The sequence below is a fragment of the Aptenodytes forsteri genome, unplaced genomic scaffold (genome assembly GCF_000699145.1).
Source record: "Aptenodytes forsteri isolate BGI_AS27 unplaced genomic scaffold, ASM69914v1 Scaffold216, whole genome shotgun sequence".
Lineage (NCBI taxonomy): Eukaryota > Metazoa > Chordata > Aves > Sphenisciformes > Spheniscidae > Aptenodytes > Aptenodytes forsteri.
In genome coordinates, this window is record NW_008796114.1 from 1,997,208 (window position 1) to 2,012,015 (window position 14,808).

Sequence of the window (14,808 nt, forward strand, 5' to 3'; positions counted from 1 at the left end):
ACTGGCCAAAGGGATATTCCATACCATATGACATCATGCTCAGTATATAAACTGGGGGGAGTTGGCCAGGGGGGCGGTGACCACTGCACGGGAACTGGCTGGGCATCAGTTGGCAGGTGGTGAGCAATTACATTGTGCATCACTTGTTTTGTATATTCTTTTATCATTATTATTATTTTCCCTTCCTTTTCTGTCCTATTAAACTGTCTTTATCACAACCCATGAATTTTACTGTTTTTTCTGATTCTCTCTCCCCCATCCCACTGCAGGGGGGGAAGTGAGTGAACAGCTGTGTGGTGTTTAGCTGCCTGCCGGGTTAAACCACCAACAAAGGAAATCACCCCGAGACTCCTAAACCCATAGTAACACAAGTTCTAGGGTTCCAGGCTCCTTCAAGGGAGAATTTCCTGACAGAATTACTACATACATAAAGGACACACAGCTGACTTGAGTCTTAAGCCAGAAACAACCATAACTCCAAAAAGGACTCGGGGAGAGTATGCATTACATGCTTGCATGGCTGTGCTACTCCTCTAAAAGCATTTGCTTTTGGTCACTGATGAGTCAAGTCCAAGGAAGAGAACTAGGAACAACCCCCTAGTCTCTCCCAGCTTATACTTCATTCCCCCACAAAGAATCAATTAATACGTTAAGGAAACGTAGTCTCTAAGGAAAGGCCAGAAAAGGCCCAATTCTCATTCTTCCCCAAAGGGACTAGATGTTGCCAGTCTTCCATCCCTGCCTAACGCAGACTCACTTGAACTCTTTCTCTGACTTGCCACGGAGGTCCCGAACAAGCCACTGAGTGGTGAAGGCATCCTGGGGTGGCATTCCATAGCGCATGATAGCATTGAGGAAGGCTTTCCGCTGGCGGGCATTGAAACCCAAGACCTAGAACGGAGGAGAAGACAGACAGATATGGCAAGAGCCATACAGAAGCAGCTAGGATGCAAACGCCTACCCTGGTACTACCTACCTCAATGTTCCCTCCCACACGGGCAAGTAAGGGAGGCAGAGGCTTATCCTTATCATTTCTCAGGCCTTTCCGGCTAGGCCGACGAGCTGCTGAAGAGAGAAATGCAGCTAAGGAGGAGAGACAATGCACAGCATATTGTTGTGTGAATATTTCCCTTGCAGAGCAGCACCACAAAGTGTATAAATCACCCAAATCAAGTCCCAGCTGTTCCCACACTCAGAGAAAGTGACCCAGGAACTCTGGCTTCACCAGAACTTACCTTCAGACCTCTCATCAAAGTCCTCGTCTCCTTCTTCAGAAGCAACTGAATAGTCTGACTGATTATCTGACTGGTCATCCTGCCAGTCTGAAAGAAAAACAGCACGTGAGCCTGAGACGCTACTCCGTTACTTCCCAGCAACATATACTTACACCCATTTCTCCCTCAGGTTCCTGTGGATTTGTACCTCTATCCTCCTGCGAGCCATCGTTGTAGTTGACTTGCTTGCGAATACGTTTGCCCTTGCCCAGATTCCTGGCCAGATCCTCCTGTTGCTGTTCATAATGGTGACGCAGCAGTTTCTCCCAGTAATCAGGGTCCACTGACTCCTCCTGCTTAATGATCTCTCGTTCAACCTCCTCTTCCTCCTGTCACAGAGAGGTAACAAGTTTAGAGCCAAATTCCAACCTGAGCAGATAAATGCCTGCTTGCCCTTAAAAGCAGAGCTCAATTTGCTTAATTGATCCTACACACTTCAGCAGAAGATACTAGCTGACATCCACCTCATACTCACCCCCATCTCCTCTTCGCGAACCACATACTGGGCCACCTTGAAGGAGCTGAGATACTCATTCATACCCTGAAGTTCTGTATCTTCTGTTTCATCCTGGTTCCGATCCAACAGACGCTCAATTGCTTTGTCATCATAGTGGATGACACTGCTGTCCTCACCTTCTTTGTTATCCCCTGAGGGAAGAGCACAGGCACAGTTGCCGTGTGGATCTCAAGGAACTAGGAAAGGGAATGCCACCCTAGACCTCTCTGTAGAGCTATAATCAGCACTGTGCCTACAGTCGCTCGCTAAATAAGGAGCCAGACCTCCCCTCCTTCAGTTCTACTCCCAGGCACTCACCCCCCTCAGTAGCCTCATCCTTGAAGAGCTCTTCAGTGCCAAATTTGAGAATGTCATCAAGTTCTTGTTTGGACATGGAGCCTGTCTTGGAGCCCAACCCTGGTCTCACTACCAGATGAGTTAACATCATTTTCTTCTTGGCCACCTGAGTGATACGCTCCTCCACTGAGGCCCTTGTCACAAAGCGGTATATCATCACTTTCTTGTTCTGTCCAATTCTGTGTGCACGACTGAAGGCCTAGAAAAGAGATGTGCTCAGAACAGTCTAGAGCTACACAAGTAGTTGTCTGATACACCCCACCTACCTCCACAAGTTTCCCAGTTGCCTTCATGTTGGCTCTTAACATTAGTGAAGGCTGGGCCCTGTAAGAACCCTCCACTATTTCACTTCCCATCTTCTACCCATCCTCACTGCTCTAATTTTGCGTATTTCTAGAGGGGAAGTCTCACATTCCTTCACTCCTCCTGAGATTTCATTTCCCCTCTTCCTCAGGATTACTCCATACTGAGTGGTCTCATTCAGACTCACCTGGATATCATTGTGGGGGTTCCAGTCTGAATCATAGATAATCACAGTATCTGCTGTGGCCAAGTTAATACCAAGACCCCCAGCTCGAGTTGAAAGCAGAAAGCAGAACTGCTGAGCACCAGGAGCTTAGATAAAAGGAAAGAACAAAAGTAATCAAGGGAGAGTGCATTACTCAAACAAGGATTTGTATCTGACCCACATCACCTGAGGGGGAATCACTACTAATTTAAGACTCCAGAAGAGCAATGGAAGACTTGGGCCACAACAATCCCATGTCAACTGCTAAGCACATACAAGGCAACAGTTTCCATTTGGCAAAGAAAGTAGGAGACTCCGTACCATTGAAGCGATCAATAGCCTCCTGTCGCATGTTCCCTGTGATTCCTCCATCAATCCGCTCATATTTGTACCCTTCGTGTTCCAAAAAGTCTTCTAGAAGGTCCAACATTTTAGTCATCTGCACATCAGAAAAACACCACCACAAAAGAGTGAGGGACAAGGGAATACCAGATCAACAGGCTCCTTTCTCAGAAAAAGAACTCCCAGCCTTAAGGTTTTTCCCCATATACCTGAGAGAATATGAGCACTCTGTGACCTCCTTCCTTAAGGTTCTTTAACATCTTCTGGAGCAGCAACAGCTTTCCAGAGGCTCGAATAAGGGCACTACCATCATACATGCCATTTGGCATTTTTGGAGCTTCCTGAGAAGAAAAAGAGAAAAGAAAGGGAGTAAGGGGGGATGGGGGAAAAAACAGCTTGAAGGGATGTAGCTTGGGTCTTAGTTCCCAGCTGTGTTCATCAGATGCTGACTCATGTCTGGTCAGTTAGCTTGGCACAACCACAATGTGTAGCACTACTTATAGGAAACATCAGTGCTACCCTGTGCCTCTTCTCTTGCAATTTGATTCCTAGATGCCCTCCTCTTTCTTATTGACTTAGTCCCTACTCTTACCATCTTCACCATCTTGCATGAGTCACAAGATAGGTCCTACCTGTCATACAAAGATACTGGAAAAGGAAAGACCTTCCAGCATGTTGGGTCTACATAAAGACAGGATGACAAAAAACCAACATAGAAGCAGAAAGAGAGGAAGGGGAACTACTCCATGCTTCGCTAGGGAGCTAACTGTCTCCCTGATAACAGCCAGCAGGGAATTTGCTTATACAGAATAAGTGACTGAACATACCATAGCAGCCACAGGAAAGAGGTAGGGGTGGTTACAGCACTTCTTCAGATCCATAACAACATTGAGCAAGGAGACTTGGTTACCACCACCCCGTGCATTCAGTGCCTCAAAGTTTCTTGTCAAAATGTATTTATAATATTTCCTGAAAAGAAAAAAAAAATTACAGCTTAGACACCCCTCATAAGAATGACTAACATACTCTCTTGCTAAACTCTGCACAGCTCCCGGCATTACCTGCCAGCTACCTAGGCTCTGCCAGTGTCATTCACTATCTCTTTATCCCTTACATCAGAGAACAGGATTAGTCCTCCCTCTGCTATAGTGGCAGCAGGAAATCTTCCTCCTGTCCACTGTGTGGAAAGCCCTATAGTGAGGATGAGGCTGTTTCAGCATCCTCTTTGAAACAGAACAGAGCAACAGTAGTTCAACAGCAGGTGCTCTCTTCATCCTCACACTCACTTCTGCATGGGGCTCAGCTCCACTCTGACAATGAGTTCCGTCTTAGATGGCATATTCTTGAAAACATCAGCTTTGAGACGCCTCAGCATGTGTGGGCCCAGCATGTCATGCAGCTTCTTGATCTGGTCTTCCTTGGCAATATCTGCAAACTCTTCTAGGAAGCCCTCCAAGTTACTGCAGAGAAAGAGACACTCAGCAAAAGCCACAAAGGAGAAAAAAAGCAAAAAAACGAGGAAGGGGATAGGAGTGACAAGACAGGCAGGCTGACTTGCACTGCAAGACATACTGGAATCTCTCCGGCGTTAGGAAGTTCAGCAGGTGGAACAGTTCTTCTAGGTTGTTCTGCAGAGGAGTTCCTGTAAGCAGCAGCTTGTGCTGGAGGGAATAACCGTTCAGCACACGGAAGAACTGGGAAGTAGAGAGCAGGGAAGAAGTGGTGGGGGGAAAAAAAAAAACCAAAACAAAACACACAAACACGTCAAAGGCTTATTAAGTCATAAGCCTACAAAAAAATAGTTTCTCCTAGAAAAAAAGTTGACAGCAAGCTAGGGTTCAATTTAGATCACATCAGCTGTCTGGACAAGAGCTCCAAGTAGTTCACGTTCCAGTCAGGGTCACTAGACTGATCTCATTTGGATCATTGTTCTGCATAACTAAAACATGACTGCAGCAAATCCTACAAGCCATCAGGTGCTGTTAGGTTTCCTTTGCTCTTTTAAGTTACAAGCTCTTTCAGACCACCAATAATTTCCAGACTGATATACTATGTACTTTTTCTTGCTAAATTAGTGTTCCACATTCTTACAATTACTCTGCCTTGAGAATTCTAGAAATAGCTAAGTCACTCTTCCTATTCCTATCAATCCTGGCAATGTCCAGAGCTCTGAACAAGCAGAGGAGAAAGAGCTAAGAGTTTGCCAATGTGCCTTTAAGGTAATTTGTGCTGGTTTTCACAACAATGAAGTAATTCCAGACAGAGGTAGTGAGCAGTTAAAGTGCTGAAGTGAAAAGCAAAAGTGTACGATGTTCACAAGCACAAATTGACAATAAAGCAGTAATGTTTATGAGCTTGGCCATTTCTTTGCTTATTTTATACTTAGCATGATAGAAGGTCAAACAATGAAAGTAGCTTTTACAAGATGGCAAACAAAAAAAAACCACAAAGAGAACCACCATCGCTTATGTTTTGGTTATCACACCAGAAGGATCCTTCTAGTGGCCTCCACAGGGATTTATCTTTCGACATAGTTATAGTCAAAAAACATTCTCATTTTGGAATCAAATATGGAAGTTACTGATTATATCTGCAAAACTTTGGTAGATAATCACAATCTGTCAAGAAGCATCTGACCTGTCTTGCTGCCAATCACCTGAAGCTGTCCTTATGGGACAGGAAACTGCTCTAGAAAAAGGTAGATTTAATGGTCTTGGTGGATAACCAATTATAACTATTAGTCATAGTGTAACCTTGAGCCTTTACATCCTCTTTCAATTAATGAATATTAATAGTAAGCATTCATTACTACTTCCAATAATTTCAACGCTAAGCATAGAATGCCATCCAGTCTTAGTGCCTACAATAAAAAAAAAGATCTGGAAACTGGACTGCAAGCACAGCTGTGATGTCTCAGAAAGATGCCTCATGCCAAGATCCAAAAAGCTAAAGCCGTTTAAACAAAAAAAGATAAAATCGAGGCAATTTTGTCTTACACGGTCTCCAAGAACCTATAAAACCAGATTTCCAATAACAATTGTTTTTACATACTGAGCACTAGAACCCAGCTGAAGACAGACAAATCAATACCAGAATTAAGGCACAAGGGCTTAGGGAGGGACTGGACTAAGAAAGTACAGTCAAGTCTACTGAATTCAAACAAGCTTAGTTAAGGTGCAGCCTCATATAAAAGCAGCTATATGGCTTTCAGCATCTACCCAGGCATTTAACACCTCTGCCCACCTCTCCCATTTCTATAACATCTAATTAGTTAGACAAATGCAGAGAGCAAGCCTACTCCGGAAGCAGGATAATTGTGCTCCTGCAGCTTGTTTTATACTCAGTATGGTAAACCTTTCCAGAACAGAGATGGTGCAGATATATGACCTGCTTTCAGAGAAGCCAGTTTGTATTTGAGAGCAACAACGACATCCAGTTTTTTCTGTTTTCCAGTGTACACCAGTCGCCTATTCACCCAGAGAGAAAGCTGTTTTAGCCAGTGATATGTGTAAAAGTGAAGTTGTTGCCAATGATAATCCGTCTCCAAATGGAGGCTGTTGATTTTTATTTTTTTTTTAATAATGCATCAAATTTACTATTGAACAAATGACTAAGAGTTGGCAGACAAACTTATGTGCTTAGGAGCAGCTATCTAATCTTCTGAACACTCTCTGCCCATTCCCCCTGCAACATATGCCATGCCTATAAACCACCTATGCTCCTCCGTACCTTAGACTGATTGTTCTTCAGTCTGTGAGCTTCATCCACAATGAGACAGGCCCAGTCAATAGAGCCTAGTATGGCCATATCAATTGTGATCAGTTCATAGGAGGTGAGAAGCACGTGGAACTTCACAGCAGCCTCCTTCTGCAAAGGAAAAGGATGAACATGGTAATGGGATAGGGGAATGCCCCAGGACAAAGTAGATGCAGTGTTTCTCCATCAAGTTGTTCTGGTAAGCCCTAGTCAAACAGCACATCAAAAACTTTTTACACCCACAGTTTCCTGTCACAAGATTCAAAATGCTACCCAAACCATTCCAGCCTTTTAATCCCCCATTACTCTCTTATACATGTAAGTCTCCTCAACCCCCTCAGTACCTGCTACTTCTGGACAGTTACCAAATATTGTAACAGAAGTTTAACAAATAAGCAACGAATAGAAGCATGTTAGGAAAACGAGATTTGGAGAAGGATGGCTCATCAAAAAGCTAAGACTTAAAAGAGATAAGTAGTTTATCATGGAACTTTAAATTACTGTTAGTACTTAATGCAGTTCAATTTCAAGGGAAGCAAAAGGAGTCCTATCTATCTATCTCTGCCACTGGAAAAGCTTTAGCTCCCATCTTGCTTTTATTAGGAAGACTAAAGTTCTACAAAAACTAGCCACCTAGATCAGGCTTTTCCCTCCTATCTGGGCACAGAATGCAATTTCTCAGATGTGGCCTACGTATGGCCTCACTGTCAGCCAGTTCCTCAGAAAGATTAAAAAAGTTTATACTTTTTTTCTATGTTTGTCTTTTTCATACAATGGCATTTCTGACATTGACTTAGATCTGTAGAAGTGATGCACAACTTCATAGATTAAGTAGAAGAGATAGAGGGACTCGCCTACGGTCAGTATTACCTTAATCAACTCTTTTTCCAGTACTGAATTAGTTCAGACTAGTAGGAGTGTTTAAACAGTCTAGAGCAGGAGTCTAAACGCCCACTAGTCATCAATTTGCAGTCATTTCCCCTTAGAAACTACAGGTATAATCAGTTCCCAGGGACATCAGAGTATCTGAATCTCAGCTGCTGAAAGCCAGTCTAGTGCAGCTCTTCTTTCAGTTCAGGCTTGTGTTACAGCAGAGTTCTGTACCTTCATTCTGGATGCTTTTTTGCCTCCACGTATAGCATTATCCTCAAAAGTGAACTCATTCTCACGGATGATGGCCCGGCTGTCTTTGTCCCCAACGTAGGTCACTACATACATATCTGGGGCCCACATCTCAAATTCTCGTTCCCAGTTGATGATCGTGGACAGTGGGGCACTCACCAAGAAGGGACCCTTTGAGTGGCCCTACAAATAGAGTCAGTAAGAGCATTAGATGAATGCAACCGCTAACACAGGCAGAATCTCCTTGGGTAGTGATTTCCCAGCTCTCACCTCTTTGTATAAGGAATATAGGAACACAGCTGTCTGCACAGTCTTTCCTAGACCCATTTCATCAGCCAAGATTGTATCTGTGCCCTGGGCCCAAGAGAAGCGCAGCCAGTTTAGTCCTTCCAGTTGGTAGGGATGCAAGGTCCCCCCTGTTACATCGAGGTACTCTGGTTGCCGGTCATATTTCACTGTTGGCTACAGTGGAAAGAACAAAGAGTTGAGATCCTTTACCTTAGTTAGACAGCTACCAAGACTCCTTTCCCAGTCACCCATATATTCCCTAGTGCAGATGAGACTTCACAGATGACGACCAGACTAGTGCCAGACAAAATTCCCAAATGGCCAAAGGTATCCAGCAAAAAGCTTTTTTTTTTTGTAAAGCCCTTTCACCAAGAGCCAGCCAGTGTCTCATCCAATGGACAAGGTGGGCCTTTGTCTGAAGGCTCTATAACCCATTCGTTCTTTGGACCAGGAAGGAACTGTAAGCCATATGCTCTTCACTCTTCGGTTTCCTGTTTACCTGCCTCTCTCCCCAAAATAAGTAGGTATATCAGATGGCTCCTAAGCAATAAACAGTAACTTACATCTACCGTGGGAGTCTCAGGGGGCCTTTCCAGTTTCCGCATCTTCACTTTCTTTAACTTCTTACCAGGTCTGCCCTCTTCACCTCTCATCAGCTCCCTATGCAAAGACAGTCCCAAGAACATGCAAGTTTAATGGCTTTTGTAACAGATCGAGGGAAAACTATTGCAAAGAATAGGAGGGCGATCACCCAACTCAAATAGGCTCAAGAGAACAGGTCTGGAACCTTCATGAACTAGTGGAGAAGCAAAAGGTCCCTGCCCAAAGGAATAAGGGGTCAGCAACGAGGTGGTGCTTTGCTATCTCCATATATTAATCCAGCCAGTGCTAGGGGCTGACATATTCCAGTGTTTTCTCTTAAGGGAAAGGAAAGGAACACAACCTCTAGATACTTCTCTTACCTGTGATTCCAGTAGGCTTGCTTGTAGAGGTCATAATCTTGGATATCCACATCTTCGCTTTCCCAGGATGCCTGGTCATAGGGTAGGTCTCTCCATTTAATCAGATAGTGGACATTCCCCTTCTTATCCACACTGTGGAAGAAACCAGTAAGCCCTAAGCACAGTGAAATGACAGTTTTCACCCAATACACTCAAATGGGAGAGGAGGAAAGGATCCCTTAACGAAGCAACAGAAACAGAAGAACAACGTCTGTCATACCAATAAAAGAACTCCCACTGTTTCCCCCCGTCATATTGCAGTTTTGCTTATCCACTCTGCCTTAGCCCTGCTTAAGATCTTTGTTGAAAATCCTCTTTGCTACCTCACCCTACCTATGATTAAGGATCCTGTGGATCATCATCCACTCAGGCTTGATCCCGTATCGATAGAAGCGCTCTTCCATCTCAGCATATTTGGGGTCCTTGTTTTTTCTCTTTCGGCTTTTCTCCTCTTCCCCTCCAAAGTCCCCTGAGGGTGGCTCATCCATATCATTTTTGCGTTGGTAGTTACGAAACATGACCTGGCAGTGCAGCTCCAGCTGGAGTCAGGACAGAAGCAGTTAGTAGGTGTTTTCCCCCCAACCATCCAAAATATCTCCTCCCAACTATCCACCCTTATGACATTGTTAGAGTCCTCCACTCACCTGCAACTCTGACACCCAAGAGCAGTGCCAGTAGGACATGCCCTGCCATTTGACAAAGAACTGCCTTTCAGGCCGACCCTCCAGAGGCTTAGGGGGAGGAGCGTTAGGGTCTGCATCAGGTGGACGTGGGGGAGGGGGGCCAACCGGGGGCTGACCCCATTTCCAGATCAAGATCTTCTGCACCTTTCCTTTCAAAGCTGGGCACTGAAAAGTTAAAACAGAGCTTGTTACATCAGAGCATACGTACTCTAACACACAAGTGCTGAGGAGTAGAAACATACCGAGTCACAGTTCTCTTCCTTCATTAGAGCTTTACTATGCAGATGGAATTTGCTTTTTGGACTTGGAAGCTTTCAAGCTCATATCTCCAGCATTTCTTGGAGCTTTCTCCAGTTTGTATTTTTTTCTAGGACTGACAAACCCCCAACTGAATTCAGCATCTCAATTTAGTTGTCTCCCCAAGGCCACACCAATTCAGAAATTCTACATGAAATACATGAATTGCTAGGCTTGACAAGCCCAGTAGTCTATCCAACCACAACTCCAACAAAAGTTTGTACAGAAAATATTTTGCTGTAGAACTACCAGCCCAGCATAGGAATACGTCCTGAAGCAGCTTTTTTGTTCATCATCTTAAAAAGTCCTTATCACCTAATGAAAACACCTAATACCATTTATAATACTTCATTTCAAGAACTTCCTAGAGAAGTGTGACGTTTCTCCCAACCATCTACTAAGAAAGGGCTTGGCATTACAGAGCTTGCAGTGGAAAAAAACCTGTTTGGCTCAGCATCAGTTTAAAATATTTTTTTAAGCACTGAATTTGCTTGCACTCATTCTCCTGTTTCTATATACATACAGGATCCAAGAAAATTGAGCCTTGGCATCCTGGACCCAAAACTGCCCAACTACTCTGCACATAGGCAAACCTTATGAGCCTCAGCAGCTGTAACCCTGTCCTTCCTGCTGTCTGGAGAAAGCAGCCAATCGACAAAGCGCAATTCAGCCACAAAAAGCCAGGCCTTGATGTTTTATGACAAAAGGGTAAGAGGAGATAGACTCTTTAGAGGATTAAGCATTTCCGGGAAAATATGATGATCCAAAGGGATTAGATCAATCACCTCTTGTAGCAATAGAATGGTACTAGCAGAAACTCACAGTGCAGCGAGGACACAGCCACTCTCCATTGGGAATCTCTGGCAACGGGGGATTCAGACAGTGGATGTGATAGGATGAAGGACAGGCATCACAGCACAGCAGCTCTCCTCCGTCCTTGCAGACTCTGCAGAACTCCATATGGTGGTCATCCTCTTCCTCAGCATCCCCCACAACATCCTCCAGGATTTCCTCACCTTCAGAGTTATCCTCCTTTGCTTCCCACTGAATGCCCTCTTTTTCCTATAGGAGAGGGAAATCAGAAAACCGAAGTCACACATTTGTGATTATTTTATTACCACACAAGAGCAGCCCCAAGTCACTTGACGTCCCCTTCCATGATCTCTTGCACAGTTTGGGGGAATCCGGTACTCACACAGTGTGGGCAGCTCCATTTGCCCTCTGGGGCTTTCTCCATGTCTGGGTCCAGGCAAACCATGTGGTAGGCACGAGGGCAGGTATCACACAGTATAATTTCTCCTCCCTGCTGGCACACCTCACAGTAGTCCTGGTGATCAGTCTCATAACCATCCACAGCCACTGTGGAGTCCTCCTCACCTGCAGAGGGTGGTGAGGAGTTACAGCAGTACAAGCCACAGGTACAGGGTTCCTACAGCAAGGGGGGGTACTCTCCCAACAGCCTACATAGTAATACAGAGATCCAGAATCCAAAACTCCTGCTCTATCTAGGTACGTAAACAGGGCAGGGAGCAAGAGCTGGAACAGGAGTAAAACAAGCCCCTTTGTGCCTCATTCTCCACCCATGAAATTAAAGGTGTAGTTGAGGCCAGGAAAACTCAGCACTCTGTCTGTTCCCCTACCAAGGAGGGAAAGAACTCCCAAAAACCTTTTCCTTATTAAAAATAATATCGGTTCTTCCTTCACAAACAATTCTCCTCCCTCAAGTATGCTGTTAAATACCCAAATTCTGCACAGACATTCCTCTAATCTTTCTACACACTTAGCTGTGCTTCTGTCTCCAGCTGACAGCAAGCATCAATACCTTTCTTTTTCTTTTTCCCAGCTTTGAGTTTTTTGCGACTGCGGCTACTACGGCTTGTAGATCCATCTGAAACAGAGTAGCTGTTGATGCTGGCATCATCAAAGTCTGACTCCACATCCAGATCATCATCTTCACTCTGAAGTAGGTAAGAAAAAAAAAAAGCTATGCTACTCAGGCACGCATGCTGGGGGCAGCAATCAGACACGCATCCCAGCATTTCTAGCACATCATCACCTCCTCCTCAGAAGGTCAAGGAAGGAGTGTCACTTACAGATGATCTTTTACGCTTGGAACCAAATCCTCCCAGTTTGATTTTCAAAGGTGCCACCTTCTTTGTTTTAGGTTTCTTGATATCAGGAATACGAGGACTCGCCTTTGGCTTCCGCCGGGCATTGGGTCCTGAGAACAGAGGACCCTGCGAGTCAGATGGATGAGTGCCTTGACACCACTCAGCCTCTACCATCCTGCCAGATTCTTCATCTCACCTTTACCCTCCTTTGTCTTGGCTTTCCGGAGCGGCACATCTACAGGGGGCTGTGGCAGGACAGCATCCACATTCGTCACCATGCTCTCCACTACTGCAACAGCTGCAGCTGCAGCAGCTGCCACAGATGCACCTGAACTTCCCTTGAAGGGGTTGTTTGTGCTAAACTCCCTCCATTTGGCTCCCAGTACCATCATCATCTTCGACACTGCTATTTTAGGGTTCTTGGCTGCAATAAGTGGCCTGCGTACAGTTAAGGAAGGCGGAGTTACCAAATCACCCTGAAATCTAGATCATTATTCCTCCCCGCCACCACCCCCATCAGCACCTCTATCTCAAACTACATTCCTTTCTAATCTCTGATCTCAACAACCAATGAATCTCTCCACTCCCATCCTTCACTCTGCGTGGAGGATGCAAATGCTCAGGGGCTTGGAAGGTGAAATGGAACTTAGCATACTAGGGAAGAAAGGGGGCTGGGAGTGAGGACTTGCATCATCTCAATCACTGAAAACAAAAAAGATGTGGATCAATTATTTTACTGTTGCTTCTGTTTTTGCTCTAGGTAGGACACTAGTGTCTCTAGGAACAAGGAACCTAGTCCTTGTCCCATCTCTTTTTTTGCTCCAGAGTCCTTCCAAGCGCAGGCTTGTAGCTCACCTGACAAACTGGCTGAAAGCTTTGTAGTTGGTGAGAGTGCGGTAATCCTCCTCTGTGAAGATATGATCAATATCCTCCATTCCCCAATCTTCCAGGAGCTGAGCAGATGACTTCGGCTCCTGCGCAAAGAAAATTGCAGCAACTCTGAGAAAAAAGCTCTAGTTCTGCTCTAGGAAAGAGCAGAACTTCCACATATCTACAGATGACCCAATGGAGTCATTTTTTTTTCCCCCTGTCCACTTATCACTGCCATAGGACACAGCCTCAATAGAACATCAGTGAAGGTGGGAAAAGTCTTTGGATTCAATATACATTCTAGGTGTGTTTAAGGCAGAAGAGGGGAAGGAATGCAAGGTGGGAAAACGGTCAAGTCAAGCAGGTCTAGTGGAGAAAGAAGAGACTGAACAGCCCCAACTCCATGTGCCATCACAAATGGAAAGCACAACGATCCCCAAAATCAGATAGATGGCAATGAGGAACAAGCACTCAGTCAGCAGGGTAGCTTCTCACCTTTGAGTCATCATCTTCTTCCTCCTCTTCCTCCTCCTCCTTGCGTTTGGCTTTGTTTTTCTTTTCCTTCTTGGGCCCTAATTTCTTCTTTTTCTTCTTCCCAGGAGTGTAGTCACTGCCCTCGCTGTCCGAGCGCAGAACCTCCTCTTCTTCCTCCACAAACTCATTCCCCTCACCAGAGCTGTCCCCCAGCTGGGGAGGGAGGGAGAGAGAAGATCAGGCAGCTGTGAGAAAATACCCTGGATAAGCACTAAACACCACACTCTCCCCAAGTTCTAGAGGGTTCATACAAAGGATTGCTGCCATAGGCCAACAACAGTAAGCACCCTCACCCTATATATCCATACTTTAGAGTGTGACCTTAGGCATCCTTTTCCTTACCTCCTTCTTCTGACGCTTGCTGAGCTTGGGCACTTTGGGTTCCTTTAGTTTCTTGGGCTTCTTCTTCTTCTTGATTTTGGGGGTGTCAGCCTCTGACAGCAGCTCTTCTTCTGGCTCTTCTTCAGGTTCTGGAGGGGAAGAGGCGACATGTCTCATTCAAACCTCATCTGTGCACTACAGCATAGCCCACTTCTCACAGAGATCACTCAACTCATCTAACTTCTTGCTACACACTTACAAACATAGAAGTGTTTACAACTGCTTACTCTGTTACTGTTCACAACAGATACTAGGTAATCATATCATAAGTTACCACTGCACATGGTTTTCCCCCTCCCCCCAACACCGCCTATTTCCACAATATTCCTTCTCCAACCAGAGTTACACCCAGATCTTGAGGACCAGAAGTTTGCCATAACCCAACGAGAAGAGGAACAAGCATAAAATAGATGGCCACATCTAAAGGAGACAAAACAGTGAATACATTTGAGAACCTGACTAGGGTACTGTTTCAGTCCATGGGTCTCCACAAAAGAAACCCACAACTATCTAGCCTCTTCAGCAGTGCAGAGCATCCTACAGCTGCATGCAAAATATAGGCCAGTAAGCCACTACTTGTCCTCCTCCATAGGAAAGCTGTTACTCAGCAACCCTGTTCGGATCCGGATTTGACACAACCTTCCCCCAACCCCTTCCCTCTGCACCAACAGCTAGCAAGCTCACTGCCCAGCCAGAGGAACACATGCCAGCTCCCCACCACCACACGCTCCCATCTGTGCGCCCCCCTTCCCTGCCTGCCCCCCCCCCCCCCGCGGCACGGGGCCCCC

The 14,808-nt window shown here is 45.3% G+C and overlaps 1 protein-coding gene across 1 annotated transcript in view; it reads right to left on the reverse strand.

The window, feature by feature from the left end:
• The window catches only part of CHD4 (chromodomain helicase DNA binding protein 4), a 27,788-nt gene that overhangs the window by 11,458 nt on the left and 1,522 nt on the right, over nucleotides 1-14,808 (reverse strand). Inside the window, exons 2-28 of the mRNA XM_019474095.1 lie at nucleotides 13,982-14,109; nucleotides 13,601-13,792; nucleotides 13,091-13,209; nucleotides 12,432-12,673; nucleotides 12,218-12,345; nucleotides 11,947-12,082; nucleotides 11,320-11,501; nucleotides 10,947-11,186; nucleotides 9,789-9,992; nucleotides 9,478-9,683; nucleotides 9,106-9,237; nucleotides 8,707-8,803; nucleotides 8,126-8,317; nucleotides 7,838-8,038; nucleotides 6,707-6,844; nucleotides 4,550-4,671; nucleotides 4,264-4,437; nucleotides 3,805-3,946; nucleotides 3,187-3,318; nucleotides 2,957-3,074; nucleotides 2,618-2,742; nucleotides 2,089-2,326; nucleotides 1,750-1,922; nucleotides 1,423-1,603; nucleotides 1,236-1,322; nucleotides 977-1,083; nucleotides 758-891 (exon numbers count right to left, since the gene is read on the reverse strand). Coding sequence (XP_019329640.1) covers nucleotides 758-891; nucleotides 977-1,083; nucleotides 1,236-1,322; nucleotides 1,423-1,603; nucleotides 1,750-1,922; nucleotides 2,089-2,326; nucleotides 2,618-2,742; nucleotides 2,957-3,074; nucleotides 3,187-3,318; nucleotides 3,805-3,946; nucleotides 4,264-4,437; nucleotides 4,550-4,671; nucleotides 6,707-6,844; nucleotides 7,838-8,038; nucleotides 8,126-8,317; nucleotides 8,707-8,803; nucleotides 9,106-9,237; nucleotides 9,478-9,683; nucleotides 9,789-9,992; nucleotides 10,947-11,186; nucleotides 11,320-11,501; nucleotides 11,947-12,082; nucleotides 12,218-12,345; nucleotides 12,432-12,673; nucleotides 13,091-13,209; nucleotides 13,601-13,792; nucleotides 13,982-14,109 — 4,270 coding nt within the window. The remainder of the gene's footprint in view (nucleotides 1-757; nucleotides 892-976; nucleotides 1,084-1,235; nucleotides 1,323-1,422; nucleotides 1,604-1,749; nucleotides 1,923-2,088; nucleotides 2,327-2,617; nucleotides 2,743-2,956; nucleotides 3,075-3,186; nucleotides 3,319-3,804; nucleotides 3,947-4,263; nucleotides 4,438-4,549; nucleotides 4,672-6,706; nucleotides 6,845-7,837; nucleotides 8,039-8,125; nucleotides 8,318-8,706; nucleotides 8,804-9,105; nucleotides 9,238-9,477; nucleotides 9,684-9,788; nucleotides 9,993-10,946; nucleotides 11,187-11,319; nucleotides 11,502-11,946; nucleotides 12,083-12,217; nucleotides 12,346-12,431; nucleotides 12,674-13,090; nucleotides 13,210-13,600; nucleotides 13,793-13,981; nucleotides 14,110-14,808) is intronic.